Source organism: Pectinophora gossypiella, chromosome 3 (genome assembly GCF_024362695.1).
Source record: "Pectinophora gossypiella chromosome 3, ilPecGoss1.1, whole genome shotgun sequence".
Taxonomy (NCBI): domain Eukaryota; kingdom Metazoa; phylum Arthropoda; class Insecta; order Lepidoptera; family Gelechiidae; genus Pectinophora; species Pectinophora gossypiella.
Window position 1 is genome coordinate 12,970,435 of NC_065406.1, and position 13,567 is coordinate 12,984,001.

The 13,567-nt window shown below is 37.1% G+C and overlaps 1 protein-coding gene across 1 annotated transcript; it reads left to right on the forward strand.

Annotated features, from left to right (window-relative positions):
- The first annotated feature begins 783 nt into the window (after positions 1-783).
- On the forward strand, positions 784-13,517 carry LOC126382306 (gustatory receptor for sugar taste 64a-like). The gene is made up of 9 exons (XM_050032125.1): positions 784-922; positions 1,446-1,632; positions 3,049-3,258; positions 4,525-4,629; positions 8,138-8,322; positions 8,923-9,092; positions 11,632-11,797; positions 12,833-12,922; positions 13,464-13,517. The coding sequence occupies exons 1-9, from the start codon at positions 830-832 to the stop codon at positions 13,515-13,517; spliced, it is 1,260 nt and encodes a 419-aa protein (XP_049888082.1). The 5' UTR covers positions 784-829.
- The last annotated feature ends 50 nt before the right edge of the window (positions 13,518-13,567 follow it).

Consider the following 13,567-nt stretch of genomic DNA (forward strand, 5'->3'; position numbering starts at 1 on the left):
GCGATCCAAAGTGCCATAATATAATTATTAATAACGGAAGGTCAACGACCGGTGGTAAGTATTCGCGAAAGTGTTAAGATAATATTTCTTCATTCACCATATTCATGTTATTGTCTGACGACTTCTGGCTGTGTCCATATCGAAAAGAATAAGGGAGATGAGCTATGGATATAATTCTGATTGTTATGTTGTTCTTTATCAGAATCAATATTTCTGTTTAACGACTATTCAAATATCATCATCATCATCTCCTAGCATTATCCCGTTTCTCACAGGGTCCGCTTACCTAACCTGAAGATTTGACAGGTCCGGTTTTTACAGAATCTGCCCGTCTGACCTTCCAACCCACGAAGAGACACTACAGGTCAGCCCAATACAGGTTAGGTCACAATCCTTTATAAAAATACATTTCTCGGGAGTGTGGGATTCCTCACGATGTTTTCCAAATACAATCGAATATGAAATATTTAAATAGTTCTCTTAAAACTAGACTTTGTAAAACTTTCGACATAAAAAATAAAATGTCATACATTTTACACACCATAATCGTGAACATTAACTATTTTATGACACTATACTCGTTGTTATAGATCCGCCATCCAATTTAGTACAAGTAAACCATCAATTTTCATAATAAAAATCCACTTAGAGTCAATAATATAGGGCAATTTTCACAGGCAAAGTCCGAAGTTTTTGTGACGATAACAAGTATTTGTTTGTAACGAAACATAAAAACTAAGTGCATATAAACAATTTGACCTATTCAGTGTCTGTCTATTGAAAAAGTGTTCGTGTTCAAGTGAAGATAAATATATAACCGCTTCATAAAATGATACTTTTGGGTAATGTAAAATTTAGCGATTTGGAATTGGACTCGAGTTTGGAAGAGAAGTTAAACAATATTTACGCGCAAAAATCTGATGTAAGTATTTTTTATATTATTTAATTTTTTTATCAACACTTTCTCATCTTAATTACTATTTGAACTTTAAAAAACAACAATCGTCACACTCTGAAACTTACACAGTTTAAACTACACTAACAAATGAAATAACATGAAGTAATAATGACTCAGAAAATGTTGTTTTAAAAACATTAAAATTTTTAAATATGTTATCAGAATTTTTCAATTAAACTGTTAACAATATAAACATCAACCTTATGTGTTCCGTGATAGTGATTACAATTTCATACAAAATTGTAAATTCTAACAGCGCGTACAATGTGCAATGCAGTGCGCTATAACCTTTAGGCCGAAATTACACTTGTCGTAAAGAAAAGAACTTCTCAGTAATAACACATTTTTTGAACCCTTTTTTATATAATTATATTTATATTAAGTATATACCCAATTCATTTCTGAACATAACGCGCCTTCTTATAACAGCTTAAATTCCTTTCTATTATAATAATCTGCCATGTTATAACAAAAATCCTTTTCCCAGGAATTCCTACCAACTTTAGTGTACATATTCACCCTCGCGCGATGGTTTGGCATTCCATCATATGGTGGAAAATTTGCCCTTTGCGGAGCCATCGTTACGTTTGCTTTGGTGGCATCCCTGGAGGCTGGAGCTATTTGGAAGTTGGTACGACTGCTCGCTGGCATCGCTACCAATGTCACCGATGGTCGTATGTTTACGTTACTTTTGAACAACAGTCTTGCCATAAAGAAATAAACAAGGGTTGAAATGAAAAAAAAAAAACACCGTTTAAAATGGAGTCTTTTTATTTGATTGATCTTTGCTTGCTCTCAAATTTCTAACGCATGTTTATTTCTTGTGATGAGACAATCTCGATTTTTCAATGCCTTATAGTAATTTTTTGTCTTTTATCTACTTTATTTTTGTAATCTAAGTAGATTGCTGTTTGTAAAGATTTTGTTTTTAAATATGGGGTTTCCTTTATTTTTATTCTGAACATAACATTCATTCGACAAAAAGTTACTTCGACAAAGAAAATTAATTTTAAATTATAGTAAGTTACTTTTATTACGACTTTACAAATAGTAGCCAAATAATAAAGGAACTTACTTGTTTTGAAACATTTTGATAAATATGTTACGTAGCACCTGCTACGTCAATGTGTTACGAGTAAATGTCTACGAGCGTAGATGTTTACTAAGCCAACTCAATGAATCATGAGTTCGCATATTATTTTAAATGCAGATTAAAATCACATCCAGATAGGTAAAGAATAAAGTTCGTTTTAAAAAATGAGGATGGATTGTAGTTATATCCACAACGTATTGTAAAATTTTGCTACGCGCTACGGCGTAGCGAGTAGCTACGATTTATAGCTATATTGAATAATTGTTTGTTACAAAACTTGCTTTCTATATCCGTAAATCATTTTCTAATAACATTACGTATATGGGTCGTTCTTCTTTTTTATCGACAATGATCTGTCTTACGTTCTGCTTTTGATAAGTTGTTTTAGAATTTTATTTCATGTTTCCATTGTCCAAAAATATAGTTATCTTATTATACTCAAAATACAAGCAAAATACTAATCGGTTCCTCAATTAGTTATTAAGGTAGCTTCATTGTTTTTCACAAAATTTTGTGACAGAGTGGTATATTGAAATGCTGTCTCCGATGAAAAGGGCCACTCTGTCACAATATTTTTTGGAATACGCCTGCAAAGAAAAGTATGTTACCAAGATAAAGAGAACCACTAAATAGTCCTTTACGGACAGATCTTTATATGATGTTTTAAAATATTTATTGCCGTTATAATTTTTAAGATGTTAAGTCCGATTAATTGGGAAAATGTCTTTTTATTGTCGATAAAAAAGAGGAACGACCCATATACCTTTATCAGCCAATTATAAACAAATCTCTTTACTAATCCTCTTCCATTAGTCGTAGGGCTGTCGCAGGCTAGAGTTGCCTAGAATTATTGCTATCTAGAGTGCGGAAGTTGACGATAGTTGACATTAGTGTTATCCAGCTTTAGTTACAAGCTTCTTATCGAGCAGAAACCCTAAGTATTTCATAAGGCCTATACGCTTCACGTGTCGGTCCTAAAATTATTAAAAAATTACAGGAGGTTTCGTCGCTCGACTCTCGGGGACCATTTTCTATGGAAATGCACTCCTATCCTTCCTTCTGTCTTGGAAACTTATTACTTCTTGGAAAAAGGTCTCGATACACTGGTCTAGGGCTGAGACCTCAGGGGGGTTATACTTCCCACCCGATGATAATATTAGGAAGCGTGTTATTTGTGTTACATGGTTTGTGGCGGTATGTGCATGTGGTGAGTAGAACATTTTAATTTTTAATACTTAAAGGATTTTTTTTTGAACTTTTTTTCTGCTCTGATGCCGGGCAGCAGCGGTATCAGTACTGGTTGGAGGCCGAGGGATTCTAGTAGGGCTCTAGCTAGAACATCACCGATTGAGAAATTGGTCGGTGTCCTGCGGAACGGAAGGCGATTGGGGCAACCACCGTTTTACACGCTCTATCTATGGAGTAATGAAGGCGATTACTCCAACGACAAGAGCGCAGCTCTTAAATAAAGAGAGAAGGAATTTTAGTTTGTTTACATCACTCATCTGTACTTAGGGAAACTCACAAAGTAAATATTAAAGCGAAAACAAAACCGATTCGCACGAGACTTGAAATTGCATCTCTTGTCACATTTTTTAAAAGTAAGTAGTTTTTTTTGCTTGTATTTTATTAAATATAACAAACCGTCTCATTAAAAAACGAAAAGCAAAAATAATACCAGGTTTAAAATAAGACCGCACCAAGAAAGAGGGGCGGAAACTTATCAACATACTCTTAGATATGAAATGGCTACGTATTAGTTAGTAAACATGATAATATCATCAAATGAAGTATGTATTATCAAAATAAGGAGAAAATGTACACATCGCTCTATTTTGACCTTTAGTATAAAAGAATAGATTACACTTACTTATGATAATGTAATACAAACCTCGGCCTTTTAATTTCAAGGAATATTCATAAAAGTAACGTTGGAAATAACAGAATAGCAGGAAAACGTTAATGCATATTTTTAAAATGTTTATTTACTTATTAAGAATCGTAGGTTGTTGATAAGGCTGGCAGAGGAATATCTAGAAAGACGATCTCAAGAGATCTCGTCTAATTTTTCTGAATCAATTCCGAAGCCTAATATGACGAGAACCCATTCGAGATTGACGGGATTGGGCGAATCTCCTTGAGTTATACTTTTTGTTTTAAAGAGAAATTTTAAATTTTCAAAGAAAACTTAATTATTTAGTTAGTAATATTGAAGAAAACAGGTTTTTGTTTTTTAATTAACCCTACTATCACAAACGAGTAGTTTCCAGCCATCCTAACTTATTTTTTTTATGAATTAGATGAGATCCCGAAAATTTCAATTCTAAAAATAATAATATACTTACTTAATAACAAAAAAAATATATTAAAAAATAATAATAATTAATGATTGCTTTTAAATCTTTTTTTTTTTTCTTAAAAAGATATAAACGTATTTTTAAACAAAATTGCATAACACACATGATTTTTCCAGTGGAACACATGATGAGCATGATGTCTGCTACTGGATTTGACATTCCGCCAGGAGAATACTTCCATCGCTACATTTTGAGCTCCCATGGATTTCTTCTTCAACCTCGTAAGTAATATTTAAATAGTACAAACATACCTTACCCGTTCCCGGCTTGGGCTTTCAACCACTAAATTCGACTTTATGATTTTGAATTCTTGTTTGGATCGTAGATAATTGATGTCACGTGGTTTTAAGGATTTGGGGGTTTGCATACGTTTTTACAATATTAAAAAATATAATATTTTCAGTCAGAAAATAAATGTTTGTTTGTAACATAACATACATTTATTTTCTAACAAATTCAAAATGTAAAACGTATGCATAGCCCCAAATCCACGTAACATACATTTAATTTCTGACAAATTCAAAATGTTATATTTTTTTAACATACATAACTAGTGCATGGAGTGAGCAGAGATACAAATCATGAGAGAGCTACTTAAAGCCACAAAATGAAAGAAATAATTAGAAGAAAAGGAATCATTGTCTAAGGTCTTTGCTGGGATTTAAACTTGCAACCTCTCAGTAAGAGCCAAGTCCACGGCTTTCAGTAGATGTGTCTTAAAATACATCGTATTTGTTTGATCAAATATTTAGTACCAAAGTTTGATAGCATAAATTCCAAGCGATAGATACAGCGCCGTTATTGAAATCCCTCCCGTAGAGTTTCTGATATAAAACCCTCGATTAAAACTTTACATTATTTAGGACCTTATATTGTTCGAATATCGAAGATGGGATCGTAAAAGAACATTAAAAATGATTAAAAGCGATATCCGATTTTAATAGAATTAGATGGACATACGAGTATTTTTAATATAAAAATAGCATTACGTAATTCAATAAATAATTTTATTTTGTGCAACTGATTTTTTATCAGTCCATAAATGTATCGCGGTCTTTGGCCAATGTCCGTAAGACATCTATCCTCGTAGATATAGCATTCGTTGTGTCTATTGGTCGAAACTCTCGATATAATTCGCAGTTGCTGTGCAGAGCCTGTAGATAATTATTTTTGAATGCTCAATGGGGGTATTCTTTTGATTCATTGAGGGGAGACTTGTACTCAGCAGTAGGATGTGGTTAAGTTATCGATTTGTTTCATATTTTTACTTCAAAACAACTAAATAGAACTCCTAAAAGTGAAATTAAAAAAAATAGATAAAAATAAATAAAATATTTATGAAATATTTGATCCGATTCCACCTATCACGTTGGTCTAATAAGAAGCTCGGTGAGGCGTGGGTACTTTGTTAATCTTGTACCTCTGACTCCTATTGGGACAAAGTCGTGAGTTTATGTCAAGTTGTTTGTTTGGACCGTGCTAAGAGAAGGGTCGAGGAAAAGAAAATAAAATACTTATCCTAAGAAAATATATATTCCTTGTAACCCCGTTTTAAACCCTCTTTGTTAAATATGAATATCTACATCAGAAACACTGCGGAAATTTTTCAACTACACTGTTTTGCCTGCATAAATCTAAAATATTATGTTTCGCGCGGTCCAAGCGATCCAAGTTTCACTGCCTGAGAAATGACTGCACCACAGACTAGAGCGCGAAATAGGCAGCTGACATTTCCACAAGAAATATAATTATGTTGTCGATGTCCAAAAGAAAAATAAAGACGGAGGCCTTTCAGCAGGGAGATCTCGTAGGTAAGATTAGATTAGAATTAAGCAAGGTACCTACACCTACTGATAATCTTTCTGAAAGATAAGTTACCCTCATTAAAAAAATGGTAAATGGGCTTTAAACTTGTCTATTTCCTAATTGACACACCTCGCCGAGCTTTCTGTTAGACCAACGTGGTAGGAGGCGAGTCATATCGCCATCTATAATGGTCGAGCCTACTGTTTTAATGAAAACTGCACCTAAGATAAATTTATATCCCATTAGTGCAAGTCCGATACCGGGGTTGGAACTGGCGCTCCCCGATCTAGCAAGCCGGTATATATGATCATAAACTACCTATATACGTCCCACTGCTGGGCACAGGCTTCCCCTCAATCAACCGGAGGGGGCATGGAGCATACTCCACCACGCTGCTCCACTGCGGGTTGGTGGAGGTGTTTTACGGCTAATAGCCGGGACCAACTTTTTGTGTAAAATAATGGTTAATAAAAAACTAAACGAAGCATGAGTCTAGTGGATTCTTCGTTTAGGAGCATAACAGAAACATTTAACATATTCTGGCGTACAGCCAGCTACCTGGTGCAAGTGGTGGAAAATTGGAAAACGGACGTGACCATTCGGTGCTTTTCGCTGCTTTAGATATGAGGCTTCCAGGGAAATCACTGAACTCCCGATGGCGCGTAACCTTGCCTAACAGATATTTACAATGTACCGGTCCTTTGTTTATGTTCATCGGAAAAAACTCGACGGTTCTCACCATGATTAAAACGGATAGCGCTCTAGCTTTTACGTGATTTGAAAATGAATTTTTCGTTTTTAGTAATTGTTTACATATTTTCTAAATTATTAAAGAAAAAACATAATTATTATTAGTACATATATTTACGTTCAACATTCATTATTCACTTACTTACATTTTTGTTCCGATTATCCATCTATTATTAGTATTTATTTTATTTATTTATAAAGGTACATACAATATTACAGTGTAACCCAATGCGCTGTATGACGAGAAAACAATATAAAAACGAATAAACAAAATAAACTATGAATAAAAAAACAAAAATGAGACTATAAATAACGGGATAAAAAGTAAACTATCACAAAAAATATAATTATAAAAATAAATCAAAAATAAGTCTTTTCGCAAAAAGCCAAGCACTGCATGTTTTTTTTGTTTTAGTTTTCCCCGAAAGGCAAGACAAAGGGAAATATGCCCACACAGCCATGTATTAAGTATTTTTTTTCTTGATGTTGATTAATTAAATGGTGAAAGATGATGACGGTGAATGATGAAACCTAAGCACTCAATCTCGGAGCAGATTCCTACTCCGAACCCCAAATGAATTAACTCAAATGTCCGCATAAACTTTCGAGTTTTAAAGCGGCTTGTTGGCACGAAGCGAAAATAGATAGGTACACTTTGTTTATTGAATATTCCGATATAATAACACTAACGCGAATGTTTTCCGACTAACTTAATGCGATCATTAACCACAAAACCCCACTTCGTATTAATTATTTAGATTATTCGATGAAAAAAGCAACCGTCCCGTTCCCGTTCCCGCCAAAACGTCCCAACCATGCATGACCAATCTTTTCCGCTCCCGATCGTCAACTGTCTTCTTTTCTTCTTAAAAGAGATTGGACTATAGAGTTTTAGCCAAAGGAGTATTTACTTCGTTAGGTGACAACAAAATAAAAATACCGTTACGTAATCCATGTCTACTGAAAAATCAACCTTATTATGTTCTGTTATATATTATAAAACATTTACTTATACCAGTATTATAAACATCTCTAAAAATGTTTGTATTATTGAAGCGATTGGAAAAAACCTTTCATATAAAAATAATATGTATGTAAAAATGCTTAAGTGGTAGCGCCTCTGTGTATAGTTACTCCTTACTGATGGTGCTTATTTTTTCTTCTATATTCCAGATGAATACACCGTCTGGGTGGCTGTTCCAGTATTCATTACAAGTAAGCTGGCAACTATATTCTGGAACTTTCAAGATTTGATCATCATTTTGATTAGTATGGGATTAACATCGCGGTATCATAGACTGAACCTTTACGTCAATTACTTAGTAAAACTTGAGAAACGAGATGCGGGAATAAAAAAGGTAAGTATGACTTAAACTTCCATCCATAGGGCAGTGGTTGAGCGTTGTGCTTGCGTTCCGGAGGTCCCGGGTTCGAATCCCGGTAGGGACAAATCTCAAAAATCACCTTGTGATTGAAAAGTAAGAGAATCCGTGCTTCGTAATGCACGTTAAGACGTTGGTACCGGTTATTACTTTCTGATGTAAGAACAAGGTCGTTACATGAGCCATGTCAGGGGCCTTTGATGGCTCTATGGTAACCCTGATACCAGGGTTGATGAGGTTGGTAATTCACCTCACAACCCACACACAATGTCATCCGACCATCAGGTTGTTGTGCAGAGTGGTGGTGGCTCTATAACGTATACCATCCCTTGGCCACCATTCCGTAACTGTCTTCGTTCACCTGTCCCGCCTTTGGTCTTCTCTTCTTGCCAAGTGTCCTGCCCATCTTCACTTAAGCCTAGCGATTTGTATACCCACGTCTTCAACTTTAGTGCGTTGTCAAATTTCGAAGTTTGGAACATGATCTAACTGGTGACTGTGTAACACGGCGCGCTCCATAGCCCCCTGTGCCGTTGTGTTGTTACAATTTAATAACTGTGATCAGTTTGTCCACAGTTCGGCACAGAACTCTACATTCAAATGCAGACTTGGCGAAGACTAAGAGAAGCCTACGTGCGTCAAGCGTCGCTGGTGCGCGTCGTCGACAAGAAACTTGGCACCTTGGTACTCCTGTCGAATCTGAACAACTTCTACTTCATATGCTTGCAGCTGTTCCTGGGTCTTAAGTAAGTAAATAAGGGTCCTATCTCACTTGGACAAGGTGGCGCGACCACAGTCGTGCCGCCAAAAAATGTAAGCAGTTGTATGAACGCTACCTAACCTGTATTTTTTTGGTCGCGCAACCAACATGGCACCATCTGTTCAAAAACATTACAAGTGTAAATTACAATTACATTTTAATGTAAGTGCATAGCGGAGTGGTTGTATAGCTTGAACAGAAATATTTTTTACCCAGTGTTGCCTATCGATGGGCACTATAGATAGTCGTTAGTAACGGCTTCCGTGGTCCAGTGCTTGAGCGTTAGGCTCACGATCCGGAGGTCCCGGGTTCGAATCCCGGTGGGCAAATATCCCAAAAATTACATTATGATCCCCCAGTTTGGTTAGGACATTACTGGCTGATAACCTGATTTTCCGAAAGTAAGATGATCCGTGCTTCGGAAGCCACGTCAAGCCGTTAGTTCCGGTTACTACTTACTGAGTTAGTAGTCGTTACATGAGTCATGTCAGGGGCCTTTGGCGGCTCTGTAGTAACCCTGACACCAGACCACACGAGAGAAGAAGATAGATAGTCGTTAATTGAAAAAAAAAATGCAAAGGTATTGACAGGTTATCGATAGTATCAATACTATCGTTGCACAGCAATACTATCGATTGAATCGGCGGTATTGTTTCTGACTATTGCTAGGACTATCGATGCTATTGACACAGCAGTATTGTGGTAAATGTTCCATGGTCTCCACCATAAATTATATCACAGTACAGTAGTCTCAATCAGTCAAAATCCGAGCCAACAAGACAGATGGATTGACCTGACCCTATTCGCGAGGTGAAACTTCTGACGCCTGACGAAATCGCAAGGAATTGAGTTAGACCAACTTTATTTTTGTTCATTCCCATAAACAAGTTAGTGAAGAAGAAGTAAGTAAAAACAACTTCAGTAAATTGACATAAAAAATCTAATCTCAATGTTAAACGATTGTGTTTGGAGAACCGAGAATTTTGAGGTAAAGACGCGCTATTTTTGAAAATAAAAAGAACATAATTTGTTTCAAAAATGTAGATCATCATCATCATTATCATCATCATCATCATCATCATCAGCCCATTAACGTCCCCACTGCTGAGACACGGGCCTTCCCTATGGATGGATAGGGAATCAGGCCTTAAACCATCACGCGGGCCCAGTGCGGATTGATGGTTATTAAAGACTGCTAATGCTGCCGGGACCAACGGCTTAACGTGCCTTCCGAAGCACGGAGGAGCTCGAGATGAAAACTTTTTTTTGTGGACACCCATCCTATGACCGGCCTTTGCGAAAGTTGCTTAACTTCAACAATCGCAGACCGAGCGCTTTTACCGCTGCGCCACCGAGCTCCGCATCGTGCTCCTGGGAACTTAATTATGTAGCAATAGGTTTCTCACACCAGTGTAGTGTGGACACCAGGCTATTTGTTATTTGTCCCACTTGGCAGGACGACGGCTTGTTGAAACATTGTTGAGAACCACTCTGATCAATGTGGACGGTATCTAATTTACGATCTGGGAAGCACAGTACGTTCTGCCATGGACATAATGTGCAGTACGATTCAATATAGTCCCCGTGGTCCTTCTTCTAATCGTGTGGGTTGTGAGGTGGATTACCAACCCCATCAACCCTGGTGTCAGGGTTACTATTGAACCGCCAAAGGCCCCTGACACGGCTCATGTAACGACAACTAACATCAGTGAGTAATAACCGGGACCAACGGCTTAGCGTGCCTTCCGAAGCACAGATCATCTTACTTTCGGACAATCAGGTGATCAGCCTGTAACGTCCTAACCAAACTAGGGATCATTTTCGTGTCCCTACCAGGATTTGAACCCGGGACTTCCGGATCGTGAGGCGAACGCGCAAACAACTGGACCACGGAGGTAACATAGTCACTGTGGTCCTGTAGTTTACCGATTTACTTCTCAAACGGGAAGTGCAAATTTTACTTACACAGTTGGCTTGATCTCTATACGGCGACACGGCTCACTACCTATCAAGTTGGTATAATAGAAAGCTGGGTGAAGTGTGAGTACTTAGTTTATCTTGCGATGGATATGCTTCAGTCGTGACCTTCAGTCGTCTATGAATTCAGTCACAAAATTAGTAACGACATTATATTACAGCATATCAAAACAACTTGGTGATGGTGGTATAGAATAAAGAGTATTAATACTACGTACGGTCACGAGCATTAATATGTATACACTTTGGTACCATGTCACATTAACTTTTTTGACAAATTGAACTGTAAGTCTCACTAAATGCCAAATATGTTAGTGTGACAGAGTCCTAAAGTGGGTACATTATATTGCTCATGACTGTACCTAAAACTCTCCGCCCCGCACCTATTTGTATCGGACGCCGACCTTATCCCTCTGGGTCCTACTTTAGTCTTAAATCGCCGAATTATCTATCTACTTATCCTGTGTCCACCCAGTGCTGGGTATTGTCGGTCTTTAATGGCCTGCAAGCCTGTCAGAATCTAACAACTTTTATCTACTACTTCCCAGCAAGACTCAAAGCGGTCTGGTGAACCGGATGTACTACTTCTACTCTATGGCGTGGCTCCTCTTCAGAGCGTGCAATGTGGTGCTGGCAGCTGCTGAGGTCAATGATCACTCTCGCCGGGCGCTGCCGCTGCTGTATGGGTGTCCGAGGTCATCGTATAATATTGAGGTTAGGTTTTTAAACTATTTATATTATTACTTTATTTATTATTTAATAGTGTCTGTGGTACTGCAGTTTACCGGCTTGCTACGCAAAACTTGCACTAATGAGTTATTAGTTTATCTTAAAGTTGGCTCGACCATTATAAACCGCGATACGGCTCATAACCTATCTGGCCTAACAGAAAGCTCGGTGAAAAGGTTTGTATAGGTACTTGGTTCACCTTGCGATGGATGTAACCTCTGACTTAATTAAAACTATAATTATAATCACACACAGCCTCGCGCAAGCACTCACACACACGCAATTACTTACGTCGAAAAGCGACATATTACCACAATTTACAACAACATTTAATGTACTCCTAGATACTCTATGATGAATCGTTTAATGACGAATTTCCACCATTCTGTACAAAAAATCGAAAAACCAAAAAAAAAAAAATATGCGATTGGAGATGAACATTTTAAAACTGATGATTGTAAGTATACCTACTACATGCACCCAAAGCCTTTAGTCATTTTAACAAAATAATAGTTGAGTATGTGTTGTAAGTATATTATAATAAACCAGTGTGTTACTAACTAGCAGTCGTTTCACTCGTCTCCCTACACCTAACAGTATGTATATTATAGAAATAAGTATAAAATCTTAAATCTGACTATGGAAAAAAATTCGCTTTAAAAAGTAAAAGACAAGAAAATATTTCGCCGAAATTCTTACTTATAAAAAACAAAATGTTCAAAAGATAGCCGTGGTCACATCCCGGATACTTTATACAAATACCTCGTTTTACACAGACACTACACATTACATTATCTTACATGCGCATCTGTGTGTATGACGTGTTACGTCCATACAAATGAAGACTAAAGTAAGACCGAGGGGGGTGAGGTAAACCTAGCTCAGTCACTGGTGGGGAGTGGATAGTTGCCATTCTATACGAAGTATTATTCCTAATTCTATGACGTGGTTGTATGCCGTGGTAAGCGAAGAGATTCGCATTTCATGATGGTCATAATTAAATCATATTATTGTTTACAGATCAAAAGACTAAAACACCAATTAACGTATGACAGCGTCGCACTCAGTGGAATGGGCCTGTTCAAATTACATCGACAACTTCTGTTAGAGGTAGGTTCAGCGTTTTTTTTTTCATAGGTATAACGGCCTCCGTGGTCCAGTGGTTGAGCGTTGGGCTCACGATCCGAAGGTCCCGGGTTCGGATCCCGGTGGGGACATATCACAAAATCACTTTGTGATCCCCAGTTTGGTTAGGACATTACAGGCTGATCACCTGATTGTCCAAAAAGTAAGATGATCCGTGCTTCGGAAGGCACGTTAAGCCGTTGGTCCCGGTTACTACTTACTGATTTAAGTAAGTAGTCGTTACATGAGTCATGTCAGGGGCCTTTGGCGGCTCAATAGTAACCCTGACCCCCTTCTTCACACGATAGAAGAAGAAAGCGTTTTTTATGTTCAGCCAAGTGGTGAATGCTGCGTGAGGTGAATATTATATTCCTCTCCGGTCCGCGCTTGCTTGAATCGTGTTGCTTTTTGCTCCTAGTCTAAGGAAGTAAGTCTAATATTTTCTTTCCAGTACCTACAAAAACAGTATCAAGAAACGTTCCTTTCTTATTCGTTTTATAATTTTAAATTTAAATCTTATTTTCAGGTGGCGGCAGCAATATTGAAATATGAGTTAGTGATGTTACAATATGACGGATAAAATTAAATTAATTCACAAGTAAAGTTGTTTTATTGTGACCACATTTAACG